The sequence below is a fragment of the Loxodonta africana genome, chromosome 6 (assembly GCF_030014295.1).
Source record: "Loxodonta africana isolate mLoxAfr1 chromosome 6, mLoxAfr1.hap2, whole genome shotgun sequence".
NCBI classification, from domain to species: domain Eukaryota; kingdom Metazoa; phylum Chordata; class Mammalia; order Proboscidea; family Elephantidae; genus Loxodonta; species Loxodonta africana.
The window spans coordinates 99,484,668-99,512,507 of NC_087347.1; the positions used below are offsets into that span (position 1 = coordinate 99,484,668).

The 27,840-nt window shown below is 36.2% G+C and overlaps 1 protein-coding gene across 48 annotated transcripts in view; it reads right to left on the reverse strand.

Moving 5' to 3' along the window:
• Positions 1-27,840, reverse strand: part of MBD5 (methyl-CpG binding domain protein 5) — a 444,773-nt gene that overhangs the window by 36,413 nt on the left and 380,520 nt on the right. For 46 of the 48 annotated variants that reach the window (XM_064287180.1, XM_064287215.1, XM_064287194.1 and 43 more), the window contains 4 exons: positions 26,609-26,789; positions 19,597-21,732; positions 3,517-4,542; positions 1,685-1,890 (listed from right to left, as the gene is read on the reverse strand). In XM_064287180.1, coding sequence (XP_064143250.1) covers positions 1,685-1,890; positions 3,517-4,542; positions 19,597-21,732; positions 26,609-26,789 — 3,549 coding nt within the window. The remainder of the gene's footprint in view (positions 1-1,684; positions 1,891-3,516; positions 4,543-19,596; positions 21,733-26,608; positions 26,790-27,840) is intronic. The other 2 variants (XM_064287220.1, XM_064287219.1) reach the window with 1 other exon arrangement.

Consider the following 27,840-nt stretch of genomic DNA (forward strand, 5'->3'; position numbering starts at 1 on the left):
CTCATAGTTTAAATTTTTGAAGGAGTAATTCACACTTTAATTCCTAACCTCCCACTCACCCTTCCATCCACTGCAGTTTGGCTTTTGCTCCCACCACTCCACCAAAATTCCATTCCACCAAGTCACCAGGGATTTTCTCATTTCAAAATCTAATGGATTCTCTTCAGGTTTTATCTTATGTTTTTTCTCTGCGACATGACTGAACATTTCCACTTCCTTTCTATTTTATTACACAAGTAATACATGAATATTTTCTCACTGTCAATAAAGGGAAATTTTTTCTTCATCACTACTCCCTACCCAAGCCCATATTTTCCTACCTCACCCCAATACCATTTCCTTTCTCAGTAGTAGCCAGTGTGGGTGCATTCTTCAGAGGCTTCTTAATACATTATGGTGTGTAGGTGTATACTCAGTTTCTCTCCCTCCCTTCTCATAAATGGGACTGTACTGCAGTATTGTTCTGTAGTACTTCAGTATGGAGTTTTGCAGTCTTTGAGCTCTTTCCATGTCAGATCATATAAGTCTACCTAATCTTTTAAACTAGTAGATAGATGGCTATACCATAATACATTGAACTATTTCCCCATTGGTGAATCAAAAATTAGTGGTTTCTAATTTTTGACAGTATAAATTATGTTGTAATGAACATTTCGGTATGTGCCCTTTTGTTCACTTGTGAGGATTTCTCTAAGATGAATACATAAAATTTGAACTGTTGGGTCAAAGGACATATATATTTAAAAACTTGATATACTATGAAATTATCCTTCAAAAGGACTGTACCAGCATACAATCAGCCCAACAATATACATATCTGAGAGAACCCATTTCTCTACACCTTTAATCTAATGGCTCCATTACTGTTATAATTTGTATAACTCTTTGCATATGTTTACGAATCATTTGTCTTTCTTTTTCAGTGAAATATCTGTTCGTACCTATTCCTCATTTTCTAACCAGCTATTTTTTTCTTTCTGATTTGTAGGAGCTCTGTTTATATTATGGATGTTAATTCTTTGTTACATGCTATGCAAATAGTTTCTCCCAGGTTGCCATTTTTCTGTGTTTAGAATATCCTTTATCATAAAATATAAATATATATTTATAGAATATCCTTTATCATAGAGAGATGTAAAAGTTTTATGTATTCAACCCTACTATTCCTTTTCTTTTTGAGTTCATGGTTTTATATCTTGCTTAAAGAACCTTCTCCACTTCATTTTTATAAAAAAAATTCTTCTGTGTTTTCTTCTTATATTTATTTAGTATTGCTCTCTCCATCTAGGTCTGTAGTTGATCAGTATCTTAATCAGTTTGTAGAAATAAAGAAAGACCATGTGGCTGAAGGTAGGGGGACGGTGGTGAAAGCAGAGGCTGGAGACCAGACTGTGCAAGGCTACGTGGACATGCTAAGGATGTGAGTCATGGGAGCAATGGGAAACTGCAAAAGGGTTTAAGAGGGTAACATGATCAGTTTTCACCAACAGCTTTCAAAGGACCACTGAGATTCTTCAGACAAAATAAAAACCTTCACATAAAAGGCTGGAATGTTTAACAATGCTCATTATCCAGAAACAACAGTAAGTAGAGGAGAAAGGGTTCATGGCCTCCTTTACCCAAATTAAATGTTTAAACAAACCCAAACATCGTTTTCTACTACAGTAACCCAGGGAAGGAGTACCTGGAAGTTCTGAAACAGACATGCCATAGGGTTATTGTTTGCTGGACAAGGAATTGCGGACTGTCCTTGAAATGCCTGGAGATTTTGGTACCCTTGGAGAAGCTGCTGCTGTTGCTGATTTGGAGGGAACATCTGATTGTTGTTTAACAGCGACTGTAGATGAGTCAGTTGATGGTTATTCATATTGTTTATTGAGGACATGTCACCTGTAGTTTGAAAAACATAAAATATAAGTCAGTGTGGTTCTTCAGAGATCCTATGCCTTATCTTTGCAACTGAGGATTCCTGAAACAAAAACTAAAAGCTAGAATTATGTGGGTAATTCTTTTTTTTCTCCTCGAAGTTTTACATAGTGGTAAGGAAAGAGTAGTTTTATCATTTAGTTTTCTTTTATAGTTAGTTTTCTGATTTTATATCATGGAGAGACTACTTAGTCACTGATATATCCACAAACTAATCCTTTTATGTTGCGCTTCAGTGTTTTATGACTCTGAAATTATTTTTATTAGTGCACCTAAAATTAAAGGTTGAAATTAGTCCTAAAATGTTTTAGCAAGTGTAAGTGTTTGACCAGATGATTAAAATGAGTGGGCCTGATAAGGCCTTGTTTAAAAATTTTAGTTCTCAAGCCACGATCATCAATAAATACCAGCAAAGAATTTTAGAGATTTGTGTTAGAAACGTATATTTTGTTCTGAAGTAAAAGTTGGTCATCTAAAATTAAAACTATAAAGAAAGCTAAAAGTACAATAGAAAGTGCCTGGCTTACGCTTGTCATGTTTTTAAGTAAAATTTAAATTCAATTTCATAATCATTAATAAGGCTTATTATGCAATCAGGTAAGGTTCATTAATAATTATTTGTATTTAAAATTTTAAATTATTTTAAAACTACACTGACATTATCTTGAGGATAATGTTATAGAAACTGTCCAGAAACTTCAAATTTGTAGATCTGGAATGTTTTTTAGATTTAATTCATTGATTTCAATGCCATCCAGAAGCAATTATACTATGTTATAAAGGTGTCCATAAAGACAGGAAACATAAATACCATTTTAATTTTTAATATATTGAAGATACCCTTGACAAGTTTCCAGCCTTTAAGGACACTATCCCTATAATTTATTTTATATATATGGTTACCTGCATCAGTCTGTTGAATAGGCTTGACATTACTTTCTAACTTTTTTGTGATAGTTACATGAATGACTTTGTTTTTAAGCCACGAAGGTCTAAAGAATAACCCTATCTGAGGAAATCTTCTAGCAGCAGCTACTGGGGCTATCTGCTTCCTTGAACTTGGTCAAGTCTTAACTTTGAATGTTTTTATGTTTTGCTTCTCATCTTCCTGGATAAGCATTTAGTTTTGTTTATTTAGGTAGGGTTCCCCTGGAAAACACTTCCTCAAACCGTTCCCATCCACAGTGCAGCTGCTCATACTAACCCTGTGATGCCACACCAACTAAAATTCACATCAAACAGTTATTTTTTAGATGTACCTGTGCTTTATTATTTGAAAAATAAGACTCTACTTGGCTTAAGAGAATGATGGGTAGGTTAGGTTTAGGTGGCATCAGAATTAGGAGGTAAGAGAAAGCAGATTAAAATGATATTTAGTATTGCTGGAATAGGGGAAAAGGAAAAAGTTACCCTCATGTTTGTGCAACTATGAATGTGTGTGGGTGTTGTTATTATATTTAGTTCCTTAAGCAAGCTGTGACATAACAAAAACATTTTTAAAAAGTGTGACAAAATGGAGTTTTTAAAAAGGAGAAAATAGAATTAGAAAAACTTTTCTTTTGTAAAAATTTGTGAAAATATTTAACTTACCAAGCAGACCTGTCCCCAGTAGAGGGTTAAGTAGCTGTGGCACCACAGAGTTACTGTTGAGTTTAGCTGGACCAGGTGTATTCCCAGCATTATTAGATATATTCAGCAATGTTTCTGCCATTGACACCACTGCTGTCCCACCAAGTGTTGAGACAGTCAGTGCTGCCACTGCTGATGATGTAGTGGTTGTGGTAGTGGTTGCCTGGGAGGAGGTTGCTATGGAAACCTCTGGATGATTAGCCGTGTTGGCCGATGCCGAGTTCAGGACACCTCCCAACAGCTGGGGATTCAAGGCCATTAATCCTGAGGCCCCAGTGACAGCTGGGAGGAACAGGGGGTTAAAAGTAGTGTCACTGCCTGCAAAGATTGGTAAAGGATTCCCCAGGGGGCTGGTTAAAAGGGTCTCAGCTCGGCTGTTCTCTGACTGATTGCTTGGCAAATGGTCTGGTGGGGCTGTCATCTGTGTTAATGAGGGTAAAGGGGTATTTTGCTGTTGCAAAAGATCTGAGATGGTCAGATTGAAAGAAGGCAGGGGAAGCATGGCAGCTGCTTGGGCTTGGTTCTGAAGCAGGGCTGCTAAGAGCTGAAAGTGAACAGGCTGTAATACCTGCCCATCCAGGTCACCGGAGAGAAAAGCTAAAGCAGCGTTTACATTTGGGTTGAAAAAACCTAAAGGGTGGAGGTTGATCTCAGACTTGCCTTCTCCTGCTGAAGGCTGGAGGATATTTAATAGATTCTGGTTTAAGAGATGCTGTTGATTCACTGGCAAAGAGATAGGTAGAGAATTGAGGAGGCTGGGGTTCAAGGGGTGTGGAAGATGGTTGTTGGACGTGCTGTTGGATGGAAAATGAAGTGCGTGCTCCTGGCCAACAAAAGGAAAATCACTCCCAATGGGCAGCTGACTCTGCAGTGGATTTCCAGCCGCAGTGGTGACTATGACGCCATCTTGAAGAACAGATGTTGTCTTTGTGATGGCAGGATGATTGGTGCCAGCTATAGCTATGGAAGATGATGGTCCTGAACCGCCTAAAAAACAACAAAAAACCACACTTATTAGTTATGGATATTAAGGAAGACCACCCTATACAAATGAATTGAGATCAATTTCAATGAATTAGTTACATGGCGCTTTCATCAGTTTTAACTAGGTCAATTGTAATCTGAGATGATTTGACATCTGTTGATAGGACAAATTTAACTTTATACTTTTGAACCTACTTTGAAAACAAATATATTTAAGAACTTTAGCATTTTAAGAGATAACTGTTGCTGATTATACAATAGCCTGTTTTTCACAGCCAGACAGGGTGAAGATGGGGAATCTGTGTTTTCGTTCATTCAAATTGGTATTGATAAAACTAACAAGGCTTCCTTCTTCAAAATAATTTTTTTTTTTTAAGTTTTTGGTCTTTATAAAACTAGTACCTGCTCTTACTGAAAAAACAAGATGACAACAACAAAAAACACAACAACTAAAACCAAAACTAGAACATGCATAAAAGTGGAAAAAAAAAAGTATCTGTGCAGATAACAACTACTAATATTTTGATATATAGCTTTTTGGGCTTTTTCCATGGATATGTATATGCATATGCACACATATATATGCATATTGAAAATATATACCCATTTTTAAAACAAAAATGAAATTATGCTATAAATACTGTTCTGTAACTTTTTTATTTATCAGCATATTGTGAATATCTTTCTATGTTAACTCATATATAACTGCAGAATCGTTTTACTAGTATCATGTATGGATATGCCATAATTTAATCAATTCACAGTTGTAGATATTTTGATTGCTTCCAATCTTTTACTATTGTAAGCAACACAACGATAAATATTTTTATTAACTCATCTTTGCCAGTTGGCCCAATTATTTTCTAAGGATAAACTCTTAAAGGTGGAATTCCAGGGACAAAAGCCTTACATATATTAAAAGCTTTGGATACATACTGTTCAACTGCCTTCAGCAAAGTTGATCAATATACATTCAATTTATATTCCTATAAAGAGTGCACGAGAGCTCATTTCTCTCACCAATACTATATTTATCATTATTTTAAAATCTTCATCACTCTGATAGTATAAAGATACTTTGTACTCATGATTCCTTAAATCATACCAGTCTTCATCCAAATTAGTGAAGTTTTAGTACAAAGCTTATATTCTTAAAAATCTTGTGCTAGAAATGAAAATTCAAGGAATTTAATATTTGAAAATACAAAATGTCAATTGTTTATTACAGTGGTTTGAGTGGTTCGCAACCCAAGCTGCACAACAGAGTTACCTGGAGAACTTTAAAAAAATACTAATGCCTGAACTCTACCCCAGGCCAGTTGAAACTCCTCTCGAGGTGCAGCATGAGCCCCAGTATTCTTTAGAATCTCCCTTTGGGATTCAGATGCACAATGAGGGGGTGAGAATCACACTCTCTTAAAAAGACATCCCTGGTGGCACAAATGGTTAGTTGCTCCCTTACTAGCTGAAAGGTTGGTGGTTCAAGGTGGTGTCTTGGAAGACATGCCTGGCGATCTGCTTCTGAAAGATCACAGCCTTGAAAACCCTATGGAGCAGTTCTACTGGGCACACATGGGGTCATCATGAGTTGGAATTGATGAGATGGAATTAACAACAATCATTTTTCATAAAAGGTCTTCCCTCCAAAGAGATGCATTATTTTATGTAATACATGCATTTGACAAATATTTTATTATTATAAAAATATGCATTCAATTAATTTTTACACTTAAACATATATATAACAAGATGAACAACTGTGGTGTCACTGAAAATCTAAAATCATTCAAACAATATGCTGTTAGGCTATACCATCATAACAAACTATATTTGTCCATGTTACTCTTGAGACCTTGTCCAAATACATGCACATTTTTTTCAGTTGTGATGATAGTACAAATATAATTTTACATTCTTCTTGTTTTCACCTAACAGAATAACACCAACATCTTCCTTTTTGACTTTGCATTTGTATTTTTAACCTTGTGACATACGGATTGACCATATTTATTGAATTAGTCTGGCATTTATATTTTTGATTTTTTCGTCATTGTATATAACGCAGGGATGAATATCTTCCTGCATGTTTTTCCTCCTTTGAATTTTTTCCTTAGGAAAAATTCCACCATTGGCATGATTGTGGAAATTGAAAATACAGAAGTGAAAGGTTTGTAATGTGGAAGTCTATACAAATAAAAGGAGTTACCATGATCATTGTTATTGTTGTCATTAGTAGTCGTAATTCGTAGTGGTAGTGTGATAATAGCAGTAAGGGTATGTAAGTATAAATCAGAATATTCAACATGCCTTATAGAGTATCTCTATAGCAAAAAAAAAAAAAGGCTTTGTAATTTTTCCCAGCTGTCATGGTGTGTTTTTTTTTTTTTTTTTAAATGAGCTCTCAGCATTTCATTTAAAGAATGAGATTAAAAAAAAAAAAAAACTATCTTTGAAAATATATAAATATTTATGAAATATTATCATGAAATAATGACTATGTTCACAAAGAGCAGGGTAAGAAGACATACCAAATGCTGAAGTAGGCATATGGTATACAATTCTTTAAATATTAATCCTGATTTTGTTATAAAACAATCAACACCTTAAACATTTCATTGCTTTTCAAATCTTGCTATCTCCATAAATAGGTATTGTGCATTTATTTGCATTCAAAAACCATCTTTTTAAATGAGCTAATAAAAAGTCTTATTTACTAGTAATCACTATCACTGGCATTTTTCCTATCTGTTAAATAATAATGACATATTTAAATGTACAGATCACCATTTCCCTAAACACAATCAGAGCACATTTTTAAAACGCTCTAGTGTGTACATGGCAAGTCTTTGTAGATGACGGTTTTCCTTAGAGGTTATTACTTTTTTATTATCTTTCATTTGCAACAGACAAGCATCTATATTTAGGATTCAAGGAAGTAGCCATTTTGTGACACTATTTTTAAAAAAGTTCTCCATCTAAATATTCTTGAGGAGTGATGATAAAGAAAATAGTTGTTCTGGTATATTTTTGCCGTACAAACAAGGAGGCAAATCCACAAGCTCATTTAAGGTAATATGTGGATTAAAGCCTGTTTTTCATTTTCTCTAATTTTCACACAAATCAACTCAACAAACAGGTATACTCTGCTAGACAGCGGTCTACAAGTGCTGGTACAAATATGAAAAACCACTGCCTTTTCTTGCACAAACTCATTGTTTAGACAAAGTGATAAATGCTTAAATCTCCCTCTCCCTCTTTTTCTCTCTCAAATACATACTTATTGAGAGCTTTCTATAAGCCAGGTAACTTTAAAGCTCTTCTCATATTTTAGCTCATGTAACTATAATGCAGTATGCTAACACAGGCATGTACCAAGGGGACAATTACATAATTGAAGGTGTCAAGGAAAATTGCGAAGTGGTAACATTTGATCTGGGATTTAAGATGAAAAGGAGATAGAAAGGGCTTCTAAGTAGAAGCAAAGCGATTAAAAAAAAAAAAAGATAGTAAAGTGCATGAAAGGATAGCAAGGTCCTGTTTCCCCAATATTGTGCACTGCTTTCCCACTTCCCCCATCTCCACCCCATAGTCAAACCTGCTGCCACAGTGAAGCCATGAAAAAACTTGAAATTAGCTTTCTAAACCACTAAAAGTAAGGGTCATTTCTTATTTCCATTTGTATTTCCAAGACCTAATATGGTTTCTGACACGTGGTTTGCATTCAAAAACTGTTTGTTAGTTGAACGAATCTATTAAGAAAATCATAAAACTTGTACTCAACTTCTAGAGATCAGATGATTTGATTCCAAGTGTGTGTGTGTGTATGTGTGTAGAAAGGGAGAAACATCTGTGGAGAAGAATGAAACACTTCAGTATCTCAGCCCAATGCCAGGAGATGAAGGACACTGGAAAGGAGATCATGGCTGGAAGAAGAGATGTTACTTGAGAAGGCTCCCAGGAATTCCGAGGGGTTTCAATCACCTTACAGAGAGGGAGAGGTTCACCACAAAGTACTCTATGAGTTCTTCGAATCATTCATTTATGCTTGGGGCCATTAACAGAGATAAGCCCTGAATTTGTATGAATTTGTACAGCTGGGGGAGAAACTGGAGGTTGCTTATTTCTGAAGCCCCTAATCTTGAACAGTCACTCCCTGGTGAACCTACTTCATAGCTCTGCATAAAAGACCTTAAGATCTGTTCAAACAGCTAGGAAAAAATATATTTTGTTAAAATTGAATTTTTTTTTTTTTTTGCAGCCAAGATGTTTTGTGCTTAATCAAATAAAAGGGACAGTTGCTAGGAGTTTTTTAAAAAGCAAATTATTCATTAAGCATTTAGCAGTTATAACCAAAAGGGAGCTGGGAGCCTGGAACAAGTTAGTAAGTTGGAGAAGTCCTTTAATTGGAAAAAAATGATTATTTCACATGAGTCAGAAGCACCATGAATTGGCATAATTTCTTTTTCTCAGTGTCTCTGTTGCTTTTAAAGAAGAAGGCTGGAAAGTCACTCAAAAAATTTTTTCTGGCGAGGGATCATGTGCCTGGACTTCCAATCAGAGATTGAGATGGCCTACTCGAATGAGGAAACGACGTGATAGCTTACCCAGTGGGGTAGTTTTCCAGATTTAAACAGTACTTTTTACACAGACATATAAACTTACGGTGTGGTTGTGTACAGAAAAGCATCAGTAACACTTTATAGGATATTTTCCTGTTAGTAATTTAAGTCTTTAGATGTTTCATCTTATTTTAAAATTGTTCTTCAAAACAAGGCTAGTGTGTAACTCTTTAGATTTATTTCTCTTCTTCCTGGTCATCAATATTCCTTGAGAAAAGTCATTGTTCATACCATACTGAACACTTATATTGCTGGTTCTTAAATATTAATATTATTACAGTGTTTTTGTACATATATGAGAATAGACTAACAATGTGTTCTTAAAATGTCTTACCAGTTTGATCTGTATCTCCAACTTTGAATGAACACTACTTTATTCAAGAAAACTTCTAAGTTGATATGCCCCAAATACTGATTTTTATCCATGAAATCCAAGAACCCAAGAAATGAGTCATATAGAAGGTAATCGTTCACCATTTTTGACCTTTATCATTTGCTTTGGCAAGTGTACTTTAATTGCAAACAGGGTCAATGGTAATCCTTAATAAAAATGAATGCTTCTAGAGGCAAGAGAAAATATCATAACCGATTCAAGTCTAATAAATATAATTCCCTTTTCATTCTGATGGAAATAGCAAAACTTTCTCCTCTATATTTAAAGGATTACTTTAAAAAAATAATTGAAAGATAATTTTTATGAGATGTCTAGATCTTCCAACAAGACGTTATTTTCTTAAAGCCTTAGAAAGAGGTCATAGTAACGTGTATTTACAAAAACATACCAATCTTTATCTCCTTGCTTTGGATGCTGGTATAAATTCCTAAATTCCATTCTTGATCATTAATAGAGAGGAAGCCTTGGGCACAAATAGAGACTACTTGGAAGGGATGCAGCTGGAATTTTGGAACGGGATTTCTGAGCTGTTATGACTTGTCAAGGAGGTTAGTCTTATGGTAGCAATGGAGTCAGAAAAAAAGAGACATGATTTTTCTTTTTGCTACTGATCATGCTGTTTCCATTATAATACATAGAATTATTCTGAAAATAGCTGGAATAAAAATGCTTGAGATTTTTCACTGTTGATTCAAGTAGTGAAGTATTAAAAAAATTTCTTTTATCATATTTTTCTTAATATTTATTGTGAGGAAACAAATCTTGAAAAAAGAAGTCTCTTGATTGGTAGGATTGATGTTCTTTAAACATGCACTAAAGTAATGGTTAAAACGCGTCAGTAATATTCCAGTTTGAAGTCTTTTTGTTTAATGAGCAGAAAAAGACGAATTTCTAGATTGTTACTATGGTTAACTTTGTGGCCTTCCATTGCTGACTTTTTTATCTGCAGTGCTAGAAAACAAACAATAAGGATTGGTAGTTGGAAAACATGGCTTTCATGATAGAAACGACGCCAGAGATCACATGATAGAAATTTGCAAGGCCAACGACTTCTTCATTGCAAATACATTTTTCAGCAACATAAATGGCAGCTACACACATGGATCTCACTGAATAGAATACACAGGAATCAAAGAGGCTATATCTGTGGAAAGAGACTATGAAGAAGCTCCATATCATTAATAGTCAGAACAAGGCCAGGGTCTGACTTCGGAACAGACTATTAACTGCTCATATGCAAGTTCAAGTCGAAGCTGAAGAAAATTAAAACAAGTCCACCAGAGCCAAAATACAACTTTGACTATATCGTACCTGAATTCAGAGACCACTTCAAAAATAGATTTGAAGAACTGAATGCTGATGACCGAAGACCAGATGAGTTGTAGGATGACATTAAGGGCATCATATGTGAAGAAAGCAAAAGGTCATTAAAAAGGCAGGAAAGACCAAAACGGATTTTAGAAGAGACTCTGAAGCTTGCTCTTGAATGTAGAGCAGCTAAAACAAATGGAAGAAATGATGAAGTGAAAAAGCTTAACAGAAGATTTCGAAGGACAGCTCGAGAAGACAATGTATTATAATGAAATGTACAAAGACCTGGAGTTCGAAAACCAAAAGGGAAGAACACGCTCAGCATTTCTCAAGCTAAAAGAACTGAAGAAAAAATTCAAGCATCGAGTTGCAATACTGAAGGAACCTATGGGCAAAATATTGAATGACGCAGGAAGCATCAAAAGAAGATGGAATACACAGAGTCAGTATACCAAAAAAAAATGGTCAAAGTTTAACCATTTCAGGAGGTAACATAATCAAGAACTGTTGGTACTGAAGAAAACAAGTCCAGGCTGCACTAAAAGCACTGGTGAAAAACAAGGCTCCAGGATTGACAGACTACCAATTGAGATGCTTCAACAAATGGATGCGGGGCTGGAGGTGCCCACTCATCTATGCCAAGAAATTTGGACGACAGCTTCCTGGACAACTGACTGGAACAGATCGCATTTGTGCCCATTCCAAAAACAGGGATCCAACAGTATCATTAACATAATACGCAAATAAAATTCCACTGAAGATAATTCAAAAGCAGTCGCAGAACTACATCAACTGGAAACTGCCAAAAATTCTAAGCTGGATTCAGAAGACGACGTGGAACAGGGGTATCATTGCTGATGTGAGATGGATCTAGGCTGAAAGCAGAGAATAGCAGAAAGATGTTTAACCATATTTTATTGACTGCGCAAAGATATTCAACTGTGTGGATCACAACAAATTATGGATAACATTGCAAGAATAGGAATTCCAGAACACTTAATTGTGCTCGTGAGGAACCTGTACACAGACCAAGAGGCAGTCGTTTAAACAGAACAAGAGGATGCTGCGTGATTTAAAGTCAGGAAAGGTGTCAGGCTTGTATCCTTTCACCATACTTATTCAAACTGTATGCTGAGCAAATAATCTGAGAAGCTGGACAATATGAAGAACATGACATCAGGACTGGAGGAAAACTCATTAACAACCTGCAATATGCAGGTGACACAACCTTCATTGCTGAAAGCAAAGAGGACTTGAAACACTTCTCAGTGAAGATCAAAGACTATAGGGATTACACTTCAACATAAAAGAAAACAAAAATCCTCACGATTGGACCAATAAGCAACATCATGATAATCAGAAATATTGAAGCTGTCAAATGTTTTAATCGGATCCACAATCAATGCCCACGGAAGCAGCAGTCAAGAAATCAGCATATTGCTTTGGTGAAACCTGCTTCAAAGGGCCTTTTTAAAGTGTTAAAAAGCAAAGATGTCACTTTGAGGACTAAGGTATGCCTGACCGAAGCCATGGTATTTTCAGTCACCTCATATACATGCAAAAGCTGGACAATGAATAAGGGAAGACTGAAGGACTGATACCACTGAAATATGATGTTGGCAAAGAATATTGAATATACCGTGACAGTCAGAAGAATGAACAAAGCTGGTTTGGAAGAAGTACAGCCAGAATGCTCTTTGAAGCCAGGATGGCAAGACTTCATCTCACATACTTTGGACATCATCTCACATACTTTGGACATGTTATCAGGAGAGACCAGCTCCTGGACAAAGACATCACGCTTGGTAAAGTGGAGGGTCACTGAAAGAGAGGAAGACCCTCAACAAGATGGACTGACACAGTGGCTGCCACAATGGGCTCAACCACAGCTCAGTGATCGTGAGGATGGGGCAGGATTGGGCAGTGTTTCGTTCTGTCCTATATACGGTTGCTGTAGGTCAGAATTGGCTAACAACAGAAGAGTGCCTATTCTAATAGTCGCTGAATTACCTCATGAATATTCCAAGACAGTGTTCAGACCTATTAGGCAACTGTGAAGTCAATTTAGTAAGCCTCAACCAGTATTTTTTAAATAAACTAAATAGAATATAAAATATACAGTACATTGCACACCCAGGGTATTATTTTTTGCAAACTGTTTCTGTTATTTATATTTATAAGTCTTGGGTCATGATCTGTTACCAGATGATAAAATCATTTCAGTGGGTTATGACTGTCATTAAAAAAAAAAAAAAAAAAAGACAAAATGGGATAGAAAATACCAGAGTGAATCGCATGTAATAAGTATTTTTCACAAAACTTTTATTTCAGTTATACAATAAAAATGTGTATGTCTAACTATATTATAATGTAAGTTAATTTCTTACTGTGGGAAGAAGTAAAAAATAGTTTGAAAAACACTGCTTTAGCACCAGACCTCTAGAGTTGCTCGATTCCATTGGGAGTAGTCTATGGAGTTGTGCCCAGAGAGCACATTTATCAGACTACAGTGTGAAAGATACCCCTGTGGAGCCGTGCAGCACAGGGGCCCTACTCTGGGATACCTGTGATGAATACTCTGTCCTTGTACCTGTATCATGGGTCTTGGACAGATATTCCAAACTTCTGTGGACTAGCTCCAACCCCAGAAGTACCTCAGCAACAACTCAGAGTTCTGTTGGCTAGTTCCACTTTAATCTGTAAAAAGGTGAGTTGTTACCTTGAATTTGCAATACGTATTTTTTTTTGTACCTCTTAGAAAATAATTTTTTCCCCTTGCTTGGTTGGCATTAATGTTGTTTGCTGTAAGTTCTTAGAAAGTAAGAAAATTATAATTTATTTAGTGCTATATGCATGTGGAAATGAAATCCATTTTGATAAACCACAGAAATATTTTTAACATTATTTTTAATGAGTCAATTTTTTGTGACATTAATGTTAATTTTAGAAGTTGCTTAAATGTTTCTGACCACTTGATTTTAGAGGATAATGGCTTAGGTTATCTCCTAGACAAAAACCAAACCAAATCCATTGCCTTCGAGTCGATTCTAACTCACAGTGACCTTACATGACAGGGTAGAACTGTCCCATAGGGTTTCCAAGGTTGTAATCTTAGTGGAAGCAGACTGCCACATCTTTCTCCCGTGGATCGGCTGATGGGTTTGAACCATCAACCTTTAGGTTAGCAGCGAGCGCTTAACCACTGCACCACCAGGGTTCCTTATCTCCCAGAGAACTGAAGGGTTTCTAGTTACTTTATAAGAGTATTGGTTTAGTGTGTTGGAACAGAATAAAATTCTCCCAGTTTACACACTGGGGCAATTTGTTTCTTGAAAGTTACAAAACAGGTCATTGAATCACCAAACATTACACCACTTCTGAGTTCTGTTATGACCTTGATTACACAGATTCAATGTCTAAAATTAAACATAATTTAACTTTTTTTTGTACACAAGGAAACATTAAACCTGGAATCCATAAACAAAGTAAGTGGTGTAACCCTGAAATCAGGAAAACTTTTTAAACAGCAAGACATTGTCTGTAATAATAAAAATGTCTTACGGCAAAGAAGAAATGGCTCACTTTGCAAAAATTTAATGAAAAGGATAGATGTAGATTTTTATCACACAACCAAGAATTTAATATTGTGGGGAAATTCAGTTTTGGTGTCTGGTTTAGAAACAAGAGCAGAGGGAAACTTCTCACCTAGAAGCCTTCTGCATCAACTGGGGCTGAAATCTGGGCATTTAAAATTTTAGGCGGAAAAAGTTTCAATAGTTACTACTACATATTCAGTCACGACCTTCAAGGAACCTCTACATCTTTCTTCACTCTGTATTAGTCTATATAAGATTGCAAGATCACTCTTCAACAAACTCCCCATATCCTGCGAGGGCTAATCTGTATAGTACAACCTACCCTTGATCATGGTCATCCTGTAATCTTTCTGCATCTGTAGTCTCATTAGGAAATGTAAGGAATGGCAACTTCCCTTTCTTTATTGTCATGTTCCCAGTGTATTAAACCTAATACAGGTTTGAATGTGGTTAATACATAGGGGGGAAAAAAAAAGCTCATTACTTTGCAGTCTTTTACCCACAGTATTCTTCTGTGGTCTCCCTATTTCATATTCTTATACCTACCATATCAATGGCTATCCTGAGTTTCAATCAAATGCATTTTGTGCTGAAAGAAAATATTTTCTTTTCCACAGTTTTAAAAAAAAAAGTATAAATATCCATAAACATATATTTATTCATAGGTTTATTTATATTCCTGTTAGTCAATGTATATATTTAAGAGTTAAGGCAAATAAATGTTTTAATTATTTTTTCTTCTAGTACACACCCATACTCTGCCCCTTCACGGGATTATATTTTCATGTGCTAGTAGGAGTTGATTAAATGCTTTTTATTAGAAAAAAAAAGAAAGTATAAAAAAGCATTTTAAAATAAAAAAGTTAAATTGTATTTAATGATCTTACGTATTGGAAGAGGGTAGGGGTCACTTGTGTTCAGCTGCTAACCAAAAGGTTAGCAGTTCGACCCCACCCAGCAGCTCTGCAGGAGCAAAGCTTGGTGATCTGCTTCTGTAAAGGTTACAGCCAAGAAAACCCTACAGGGCAGTTCTACTCTGGCTCATGGAGTGCTGTGAGCTGAAATCAACTTGAAGGCACCTAACAACAACAGGGGTCAGTTGTTGATCAGCAGCATGGTTTAAATCTTTTTTCTTTGAAAAATGTGAAAAACTGTGAAAAACTGCAAGGCTGCAGAAGGGATGGGTTGTGGAGTGGAGACTGGCAAGGCTCAAGTCCTCTGCAGAAGCCTGGGTTACCGGCAGTGTTTCTGTTACAGAGTCAGCAGGCGGGCAGCAGTCAAGAGGCCCAGGGATGTCTGGGTCTGATGCAGTTTGCCAGCAAAGGTGCTTGATTTTGGATTCCTTCCCAAACTAGAACAGCACAGGACATGTGCTGGAGACACTTAAACACTGAAATTTGTCTCTCTTCAAAAACTGCAAGTTGTTTTAAATGTATATTACAGACGGATTTCCAGAACATACCTGCATTTAGCAGTTTGAGTGTTTGGCCTAAGAGCCCGGAACTTTGGGGTCTGGCGACCAGAGCCATTAGAGCATTCCTTTATAACTTGAGGAATGTCATCAAGTATCCTACTGGTCAGTACTAAAATCTGTAAACTTTATGATGCAAAGTGTTTAGAGAGCTTTAGTGGACTGGCAGTTTGAAAACACCAAATAGAATTAAAAAAAAAAAATCTCGTATATTCGTTATTTTAGAAAGGTTTTCTAAGAATCTCATCTTTTATCTCACTTTGTTACTATCTTTGCCTCCAGTTCCATACTTGGATTACAATACATTTAAAATGTGTCCTACGGAATTCACATATAGGCCTAAAAATCAGTATTTGAGTTGTTTATCACGGGAAAACTCTCTTTAAAAGAGGTTTTTGAAAACAAATTATCAATCAAATTAAGTGTTTTCAGAGCAAGTGATTTCTCATCTTAAGTAACGTCTCATGTAATATTATTTTGGAGCTTCTCCTAAGGAAAGTAGAAAAAAGGTACTGGATTGGGCAGAAGGTCCCTGGAGTTCTGTCCAGGCTCTGTAACCACAGTTACAGACCCTTTTGGGCCCAGTAGCTTTATCTTTGAAAGACAGGGTAGAACTGGACCATACTACCTGTGGGTCTCTTTCAGCTTCTCCATCACGCTTGGAATGGCATGACCAGCATCTGCATATCAAAGGTCTGTTGACAAAACCCACTCTTATCTGAGTAAGTGAGGTGATACCAATTAATTAAACAAAGGTTACCTGATGGGATTCAAAAGTGAGGGGCAATTCTCTTTACATTCTGGACATTTCATCTGCATTGACACAAACATTCTAATCATTGTGCACTATGATAAAAAAAAAAACTACTATGATATCAGAGTCTAAAAATAGGAGGCAAAAAGAATTGACTTTTGTTGGTGAAAGTGCATCAAAAGTTTACAAATGTGGCTTCTAACATACATCAATGCGCTTCAATTCATTATCTGTTTCACATTTTAAAAAGATTTTGAAACTGGAAAAATATTTTTAATCACTAAATGTTCCAAACAAAGGAACTTATGCAGCTGGGAAGAAAATGGATTTTAGAATTAGATGAACCTGAGTTCAAATCCTGATTCAATTATGTGCGATCCTGGGCAGTTATTTATGTTCTTGGAGGCTCAGTTTCCTCATCTGTAAAATAGGGACAACAAAGTCTTCTACTTTGGAGAGCTGTACAAATTAGAAATAATATAGGTAAATCACCTGGCACAAAATTGGTACTCAATGATAGGTCTAATAAACTTTTTAAGAATAAATGTGTTTTTCTTCTAATGTCTAATTGGTATGCTCGGAATATCTAGCAACACTTATAGGGAGAGCTGGGACTGTCATCTGTTGTTTCACTCTGAATGCCAACCTTCGTGCTATGTGATTACTTGATGGGTGAAAAAATGTCAGTGTAAATGGATATTTAGGCTAGGCAATTACAGTGACAGTACTCAGTTGTCATAGTTGACTATACATCAAAAAAAGAAAAGTGACATTAGAAACCTCTTCAATATTTAGTTTATCGAGTTACATTAATTAGTAAATCTATCCATTTTCATAACCAGCTGCACATCAGACCTAAGTACACTAATTAGAGTTTAATTTTATTAGGTTTTATATTTTTAAAATTCTTACTGACCTACACTTCTATTAAGCATATGCTTCTTGTTAGCTTACACATGGTTGGCCACATCCATATCATTATTAGATATTTTGTCTAGCTATTTGATATGCTAACACTTACATTAATACATTTTCAACTTGTGTGTTTTGACACCCCAGCACTGGCAATCCAGGTCAGATGTTTTACAGAAATGTATGAAGCAAGAAAAAAAAAATGAACAAGGCTACATAAAATAAGTCTAAACTTGACAATCGGAAGAAACGAATATAAATAAATGCTGGTCTATTCCATGGTAAATGAATTACATCATTAAAAAAATGCATACACTTTGCACCTATGAATTTAGACCTGAAACAAAATAAGTTGAGGTAAGAGGTATCAAAATTTAAAGACATAATACGATGAGACTAACGCTGTCTCATCTAAATGATTGAAGGTATGCTCAATAAATAAGGTGTTTTTTAAAATAGGTATTGACTTCATGTAACTTTGATGTACTAAATGCATAAGATTAAATTTTCATTTGTATAGAATTATCTAAAAATGAAGATGAGCCTGGGAAAAACTGGAAGCACCTTATGGCATAAACATCCTGTTAAACACATAAAAAAAATGTAGTTTTGTGAGATTTCTTAGACTAAGAATATCAAGAGGGTACTAATCATTTAAAATATCTTCTAAACCTTATAGTCTTTTAACACGAGGTCATTGAACAGTTCTTCATTAAATACTAACATCAAAACAGAACATATAACACAAGTTGTGGAGGATGGCAGGTATAAGTGGCAACACTAGGGAGGAAAACATTTGATTTTAAATCAGCAACAAAAGATATGGAGGCTCTAATGCTTTTCCAGGATGGTGGTATAATACACTCTATACATATCTATACAACAGCTTATTATTAAAAGCCTCAGCAGTTTTCTCATTTCTAGCAGCAATCTGGTTTTCAAAGCCCGCTGTTTTCATATTTGAATTAATATTATCTCTAAAATTGCCTTTTATTTCCTCCTGTCATTTCTCACAAAGCTCTCAAATCATTAGTGTTGGGTTTTGGGTGTAACCTCTAATGTTTTTATTTTAGGGTCAAGTTTTCTGACGCCTCAATGACTTCTTTACTTCTTTACTGCTTCTTTACAGTTTCTTTCTAACATTTTGGGGGACTCTATTGCACACAACATAGTTCTTTTTTCTAATGTGCCTACTTTTAAATAAGTCTGTCTCCTTCATGAATAGTGGATGAAGAGATAACAATAAATTTGAGTTCAAAACCTTAATGTCAGTGATAAAAATTATGGTTCAGTTCTAGAAGAAAAATTCTAAAATAATTTCAAGATAAAAAATTCTGGAAATCATGTTTTCAAGCCTTTTTTATTAGAAAACTTAAATTATTATTATTATTATTTTTAAAGGGAATAGCCAATATCCATTTTTCAATGTTCTCAAGCAAATAATAGTAAAGAATAGCAAACTAGGATAAGAAAACATTAAAAGATGGCTTTCTACTTCATACAACTTCTTATTACCTTTTCCTATCCGTTCACCTATTTCTGGTCAGCAGCAAGAAAAAAAAAATCCATTTATTTTTGCCTTTTTCGGTTTTCCAAGATGAGCTTCATTTACTTGAATACAAGCAAAAGCTAGAGAAAACGGCTTTTATATCGGCATAGGCCAAGTACATGTCTCTCGAACCAGGAAACCCTGCCTTCTATGGCTTCTTTTGCAGTTTAAAGTCCAATGATTATCTAACCAACTGAAAGTCAAACAATGCTCAAAGTGACACAGATTGACAACAAATAACGGAAACACATGGAATCCCCTTGGCTGTCATTTTTCCTAATAGACAAATACCTAGAGTTCTGTAAATAAAATTATAAATACTAAAGAAATGATGAGAATTTTGCAATGGGGGAAAGGATCATCTCTTATCATAATAAATATTTTGGTACAAATTTAAAAAAACGTAGAAAAGTTTAGTACCTTTGGGTACTTTTTTCTAATAAAACCATACCTGCTTCAGAACTTGTTTGATTATAGCTGCTAACAATGCTGTTTGGTATCACTGGAGTGGAGGACGTTGAAATTCTTGACTGAGGTGGGTTGGGATGTAATGAATTTCCTAAAGCCATGCCCGACTGACTGAGCATCCCACAGTTCCCGCTAGCCTGAATCTGATTTATTAAACCTGCAAGATGGTGGTTTGGGACTGGACTGTTACCGTGAACAAAGTTAGTGTTTGCATTGTGGCAGTGCACGGCTTCCCCTCTTAAAGGTATGTTCTGTGTCAGTGAATTCTGAAGAACACTGGAGTTCATACTGGGATCTGTAAAATGCAGCTGGTTAGCAGAGCAAGGCAAAGCAGTGTTTGAGCCCCCACACACCGGGGTACTATTGCTACTCAAGTGAGAGCTTTGACAACTCATAGACTGTAGTAATTGAGACATTGAACTGATGGGAAACGAACCCTGACCCTGCTTCCTTAGCAAGTCAGGTCCAGGTTTAGGAACTGCAGAACTATCCCCTTGAGACTGTCTGAGCAAGCTCAACACTGTGGTGGGTGGTTGTTTCCTTTTCCGCATTGAGTCTTTTTGCTGAGACATCAGCTTATCTCTTAGCGCTGCTCGGCCACTTTGCCCTTCACCTGTTGGGAGAAGCACGTTGGCAGCAGGAGGGAACATGGTGTTTAAAGTGCTATGTCCTTCCGGGTTGCCACTGCCGGCAACAGCTCCAGAATTGCTACTGCTGCTGCTGTGGTTACCAGCCAGTTTGTTTTGATTTGCTAGCTGTGCTTTGGCTGCTGCTGAGAGTAAACTACTTGCTGGAAAGGAGGCAGCATTGTGCTGGTTCAAGATCTGATTTAAAGGCATTCCCAGCAGACCAGGCTGACTCTTTACAGAACCACTTCCGGCAGATGCAGTAGGGAAACCTGCACTGCCTGGGGTATTTAGTACATTACTCATTCCAGCAATTAATGAATTAGGGATATCCTTGTATTGATGATATCCATCGGACTTGGTAGAAGGGCTTGATGGCATTGATGGTCTTGGGGACCCTATTGTTGACCTTGGTGACCTGGGTGGAACCTTAATGCCACTACAAGTGGCCTGGGGTCCTATAGGTGGCATCATGAAATTTCCATGATCTGATGACGTGGAAGATGAACGTGATCTTTGGGGGGATGCCTCAATCCTTCCAATTCCAGTCCCCATCATGTGCACTGGGGATGTCACTGGAGAAGGGGACAGGGAGGTTGAAGCTGAATGCTGAACTCTTTGTACATGACTCCCGTGATTCATGTGACCAGGTTTTACAGTTGGCAAAGGGAGATTGCTTGGCAAAGGAACGACAGCAGGAGGCATGCTTACATTCATCACAGGTACCTGAGAGTGGACATTTGAATGGAAATTGGTTGTATTAATGATAACAGGGTTCTGATTCACTGGTTTACTAGGAATAGGGTCAAGAATGCCAAGTGGATCTTTCTCAGACGTTAATGGCTTTTTCTGAAGAGCACAAGGAGGTGGAGGAGGGGGTGGTGGGCCTTGGGGTGGTTTGTGGTGGAACATTGCTCGTGGTATTTCCATATTAGTTGAAAAATTACACATTGGTTTTTTCATTACTGGACTCTTTGTAGTCAAGGTTGGGGAAAGAGGTATATTAGTCCTTCCAGCCATTGCACAGGACGAGTGTACAGGAGAACCATGTAGCATTACTGAAGGTGGAGAAAGTGGAGTCCTATTCAGGTGAATAGGACTAGAATTGGGAGCTCCATGAAAACCAGGATTATTTCTTGTGAAAACATCAGGGCTTCCAAGTGAGTCAGTCCTTGGAGAGATTGAGCCATCTCCATATATCTGGGATCCTGATGACGCTGGGCTGGGCAGGCCTCCATGGCTGCCACGGAATGGAGACTTCTGTCCATGTTCACTGCTGCCCAATCTCTGCCGGGGGTAGATGGGGTGGAGTTCTTGTTGCTGGCTCCCAGGCAGTTCCTGTACGTACAACCTTCCCATGGCATTCGATGATCCAATCATTAACTTGAAAGGATGTTTACATTCAGGCATTACAGAATTTGTAATTCCTTCATGAGACTTATTTCTTACTGATCTTGGAGTTGCTGCCCGAGAAGGTACTACTGGAGTTGCATCTGATGTGAAAGGGAGAGAGAGAAAAAAAAAATGTTAATAGCCTCAATTCTTTTGTGCATGTATGCTAGTGGGACGGGAGGGAAGAAAGAAATAAGAAAGGGAGAGGTGCGAGGAACTCTGGAAATAGAAATATGCATATAGAGGCTGTGACTCTATGCAAATAAAAATGTTCTGTGCTCTAATACTAAATTTTGAGTTAAAAAATGCACACATATCTCCTATAGTTGACCAAAGTCCTAATAACCGCGTACCATACTTGTTTGCCTCTTATCTGTTAAGAGAGGACGGGCAATTAAATCAGTACATACTGACATTAGCCATTCTAAAAATATTTAGAATATGCAAAATCAAGATTGACAGCCCAGATGGAAATGGTGATGTTGTTATCTTGCTGGATTTGAATTTTTAAAGAACACAGTTACAATAGAAAATTGTAATCCGTGTGGTGTAATATTTTCTTGGTTAATTTGAATAAATTGCCATTGCACCGGAAAATCTGTTACCCTGCAAATGTTTCTGTTACCCTATTGAAACTGCCTCAGGACAGCTACAGTAACACTTACCCCGTTTTTCACTGGGAAAGAGTTTTAATTTTTGTGAAGTAAGTGAATGGATTCTGAATCTTTCATGAGAGTGATGACAACAGAAATTGCATTGATATTGTGAACTTGCTTAGCTTTATATCATGTCTGTAACACTGTAATTTATTTGCCCCTAATCAGTCATTTACTGTAAAAGTGGCCTTAGCCAACCAATTTAGGTAAAAGATTGCAATTCTTCTATTAGAATAGAATTCTCAAGCATAATGTCAGGGTGCTAAAACCTTCAGTACTAGGTTCCAATTGAGTATTCTCTTTTTACATGAATACACTTCTCTCCATTTTTTTGGAATCCCTTCAGTTCTTTTGGAGATCAGACAGAATACAGGCAACAAAAGCAAGCTGGCTCCTCATACAGAATTTTCACTCTATCATGTTGGAATTCCAAGTTTAAGTTTTTAGCCCCTAAGGATGTTTAACTATTTTATAAAATTGTGTCTTCTAAAACAGGGATGACAAATAAAATTCATTTCATACGCCAATTCTCATCAATTGGTAGTGGCTGCTTAGAGAGCGGTGTTGAAAAGGATGCTGAGCTGTGGCTGGGTTCCATGAGACAATGCCAAATGTCTATCTGTTATAAGCACAGGAGATGAAAGTGGCACTATTACACTATATACTTGTCATCCTCATTCTGTGACCTACAAAATATTAGCAAGCACACTTAATTTGCAACCAGAGGTATATTTATTTAAATGCTGTCAAGCTGATTTCAACTCATAGTGACCCTAGAGGACGGAGTAGAACTGCCCCATAGGGTTCCCAAGGCTGTAATCTTTACGGAAGCAGACTGTCATGTCTTTCTCCTGCAGAGCGGTTTGTGGGTTCAAATTGCCCACCTTTCAGTTAGCAGTTGAGCGCTTAACCACTGTGCCACCAGGGCTCCACAGACACTGGTTATCAATCTGGGGTACACAGAAGTCTAGGTAGGTTGCACTCAAGTAGTAAGCGAATGCAATAAACACATGTTTTTCTTGGGAAATGGGGGCTTTCTCTTTCTAGTGTGGTGGAGTTCAGATTCTCTGATACAGTAATTTCTGGAACATAATACATGAAAAGTTGAGAGCCAACAGTATAAGAAAATTTCAGCTAGTTCACTAAACTGAAGCGGATTTTCTTGTTGGAGTTTTTTTTTTTTTATGTTTGTAATTAAAGGAATAATATGTTAAAAATATTTGGGTCATTGTGCTTGGTATATAGTAAAAACAACTGTATTTACATTTACACTATTATCATGAAATTGACTGCGTTATCTTCAGTAATAAAACAACTGACTTGCATCTTTTCTTGGGTATCAGTGTATTTATATATTTAATTATCTACGACTCAGTGATTAAAAATATAGACATGGGCACTTTTTATATTCAACTAAAAGAATTTAGAAATTAGCTGTGGTTAAGGAAGGATTTCTTCTGTATCTGGGGAAAAATAGTTATCATCTTTAAAATAACAGGAATACCAAACAAACAAAGACAGGCTGAGGTTATGTTACCGTTAGGAATTAAAGTATACAAGGGTTGGCAAGTGTAAATGCTAGGCACCCACTTAGTGCTTTCCTGTATGTTCAAGCAGACCTTTCAAAAGAATAAAGAAACTAAATATACATTTATGTATGCAAAATAAAGAGGTGTTAAAACTACTATAGGAGTGTTTTGAATTTGTGATTATTTAAATCTCAACCATATATTTTAAAAATTAAGAAATCATAATAAATGTTACGTGTGAAGCTCATGAAACAGTAGCAATTAATCCACCAAAATGTACAAGTTCAAAGGGGATGGAGCTGTACCTCTTATACGTGTACTAGTAAATATTTACCTTTCAAGAATTAACCCTGGATTTACAAATATGACAAAGGACCTAGAAGAAGATTCCGCTAGGGCCATTAAAACAAGAGTTAGGTAGAAACTGGTAAAACCAGGATATAATATGAAGTGAGAACAGCAGCAGGTAGAGACTGTGCCCGCACAGGTGCGAGGCAATAAAAGAAATTAAATATAAAATAGTTATACATCAAGGTGGATGGATAATAGTAAATTTTAAATAACTTATTAGTATTAAATATAACTTTAAATTGTTACAATATCTTTTAATTATAAAAATGTAGCTCATTAGAAGAAAAAAACAAGATCCCCTGAAGCTTTTTTTTCTTATGTACCTCAGTGGAGCATTTTTTTTCAGACCATTCCTGTTAAAGTTTAGAAGGTTACTGGATAGAAGCTCTATGCTAATAACTGTCAAATTTGTCTCTCCTTGCCCTGTCCACATGAGTTATAAGTGTGCATCCTTAATTACCTGTATGATGTCACGACTGCTCCTTTTTGTATTCAAGGCTCTCAATAATTTGGACCCAATTTATATATGCAGGTTTAACCTTCCACTTAAGTCAGATTATTTTCCATATCATCCCTTAATTATGCTATAATTACATTATACTCATCTGGACAAAAATTTTCCTACTTCCCTCATATGTCTAAACTCTACTATTTCCCAGGGCTGGTTGAAATTGTAGTTCTGCCATAAAGCCTTCTTTGATCACTAAAGGTTATACTTATCATCCCCATTCTTCTGAACTTCTGAGAACAATATCATTTATCACGCATAAACAAATGTTTTTGCGCTTAGCCGTATTTTACCCTAAATTACTACTCAAGTATTAACTAGACTGTAATATTTTAGAGGGAGTTCATATTCTAGCCCTTAAAAGGAGTTCCTCAATCTCAAAGTATAATCTAGCTCCACAGATTACATTTTAAGCATAAAAGGAAAATGGTATCTTAACATTGGAGAAATCACATGGACATAACCTTAACCAAGCAATCATCAATATGGAACAAATTAACATTACGTGCCTCCTGATAAACACATAACATCACCTATGCAGCATTCCTACCAAAAAGTGTGTGTGTGTAATGTAGGGGTGGACTACCCAATCACCAAGGTTAAGTATGACCTTACTTGTATGTGCTTATTCAACTGTACTGAACAGTTTCACATTTTTTACTACATCTGTAGTGAACAGTTCTCACGTTTTCCACCATAGCTTTGATGTCATGGAAAACATGTGAAACTGTAAGCACAAGTAAACCTGTGCTTACCTTGCTTATTGGGTTATCTGCCCCTGGTATAATGTTTTATATATATTTATACTCAGGCAAATGTTTTATACACACACACATACCTGAGTATAAACATGAGGAAACAATCAGGCAAATCTAAGTTGAGAAACATCCTGCAAAACTGGCCTGGACTCTTAAAAACGTCAGTTCATGAAAGACTGAAAAACAATGGGGAACTGATCTGGAATTAAACAAATATAACAACAACTAAATGCAATGCATGAACTTTGATTGTATCCTGGATTTTTTTTTAAAAAAAGGCTAGATTTCTTAGAAAAGCAATAAAGGACATTAAGACAGTTGATGAAATTTGAATATGGACTGTGTATTAGATAATAATGTCATATTAATGTTAAACTTCCTGAATGGGATAATTACATTGTAGTTACACAGGAGATGTTCCTGTGTGCTGAAATATTTGGGGATGAGCTGTTACAGTATCTGCAAATACTTCTCAAAAGGTTCAGCCAAAAAAATGAGCAGGAGAGATGGGGGAAGCAAATGCAACAAAATGTGAATTGGTGAATCGAGGTGAAGAGGACAGGGCTACTCAGTGACGTATACCTGCAACTTTTCTGCAGCTTTGAAATTAAAAAAAAAAATAAAAGTGTGTGTGTGCACGTGTGTGTGTTTGTGTGTGGAAGGAGCTTTAAAAAGTTCCTGACAAAGTGATTTCTGTTCAGTAGGTATTCAATAAGTAACTATTAGAGTGAAAGAATAATGTTGCCAGTTTCTGACAACACTGCTATGTTGCATTTGAGGTCTTGATACCACACATTCCAATTCTAACCCTAGTGAAAAAGCTACATTTGTTTCCTAAAAAAAGCAACCCAAAAAGCAACAGTACTTCCTTTTTTGTGAGCTCAGCTCTACACACCTGCATAGCATTTTTATGTGCTAATTAGCATTTATTCTGCTTGTTTAACTAGATTATCTGGACAGGAGATTTTGGGAAACAACCTCATGGTAGTTTTTCGGAACTAATTTGCTATTTGTAATAGAATGATAGAACAGAGAAGTTTAAAAGCCTTGTGTATGTTTGCAAAGCAAGAAGGGATAATGTCTGGCAAAGTGATTTCTAACGATTCTTTCTCTTGGAAAGACTGGGGAAGGGAAAATTCCTTAAGCCTTCTTTTCTTTTTCACTATATTACTTACTTGTTCCTCCTCCGGGACTGGTGAGCACCAGAGAAGGATGTGGGGCTTCCATGCTTTTGTGAAGGGTGGCCACTGCAATGATCTTTCTTTTATGTATGCACAGCTTTGTGACATCTTCATCTGCTTTAACATCTTCTGCAGTTCTCTGTTTCACAGCAGCTCCAGGGTCAAAATTAAACACCTGGAAAAGTAGTCTTTTTTTAGAATACGTCTGTTAAAGCATTTAATAAAAACATCCCCTTCTTTAAAAAAAAAAAAAAAAAATATTGTGCACAGATTAGGCCATAAATCTGAATAAAACCTTCTCAAGTTTTTATATTTAAGAAAAGCAACTTTAAATAACTTAATAAATATGTCTGCTGGAGAGTTTCAGTGGCAAAATAACTAATTAAAATTATCCTAATTCTAAGATAGCCAAGATAAATATATGGAAAGGTACAATATCTGATAATGTTTCCAATTTTAGATACTTTCTCATGTTATAACAGGACAAAAAAAGATGAAATGCAGTTCAAAAAAAAAACAGCTATATTTCTACATGCCAACTTTTTCTTTGGTCTTATTTTATTACGATTTTAGTAGTACCTTTTCACTCCAATTTCAAGAATTTTTCTATTTTTATAAACAATGTTTTTTATTGTAGATATCATTGTAAGATGCTTCAAATCCTTTTTTTTTTTTTTTTGAGGGGGGAGTGAGGTGACATACAAGTGAAAAAGAAAAAATTGTCTTATCAGTACTTAGTTCTAAGGCCAAAACCAAACCCACTGCTGTCAAGTCAATTCTAACTCATAGCGACCCTATAGGACAGAGTAGAACTGCCCCATAGGGTTTCCAAGCACCTAGTAGATTCAAATTGCCAGCCTTTTGGTTAGCAGCCGTAGCTCTTAACCACTATGCCACCAAAGTTTCTACCAATAACAGTGCGAAAATAACATCAGATTGAACAGTTGTAGTTGTAAAAGAAAATTTTGCACTACTTAAATGCAGAGCATAGTAAAAAGGTGCAAAAGTGGTTGTAATGAAATATTTACTATGAATACGGGATTGTCACCTTTGAAAATGACTCTGGGATTTGAACAACTTCCACAATCTTTTTTATTCCCCCACAATCTTTTAAGCATTACAAAAGGCATACAAAAGACATCTAATTAGGTAAAGATTTAAATTGCATATATGTTGCAGAATAGCAAAATAAAATGCCAAATGAGAAAAGCAAATGCATAAAACAC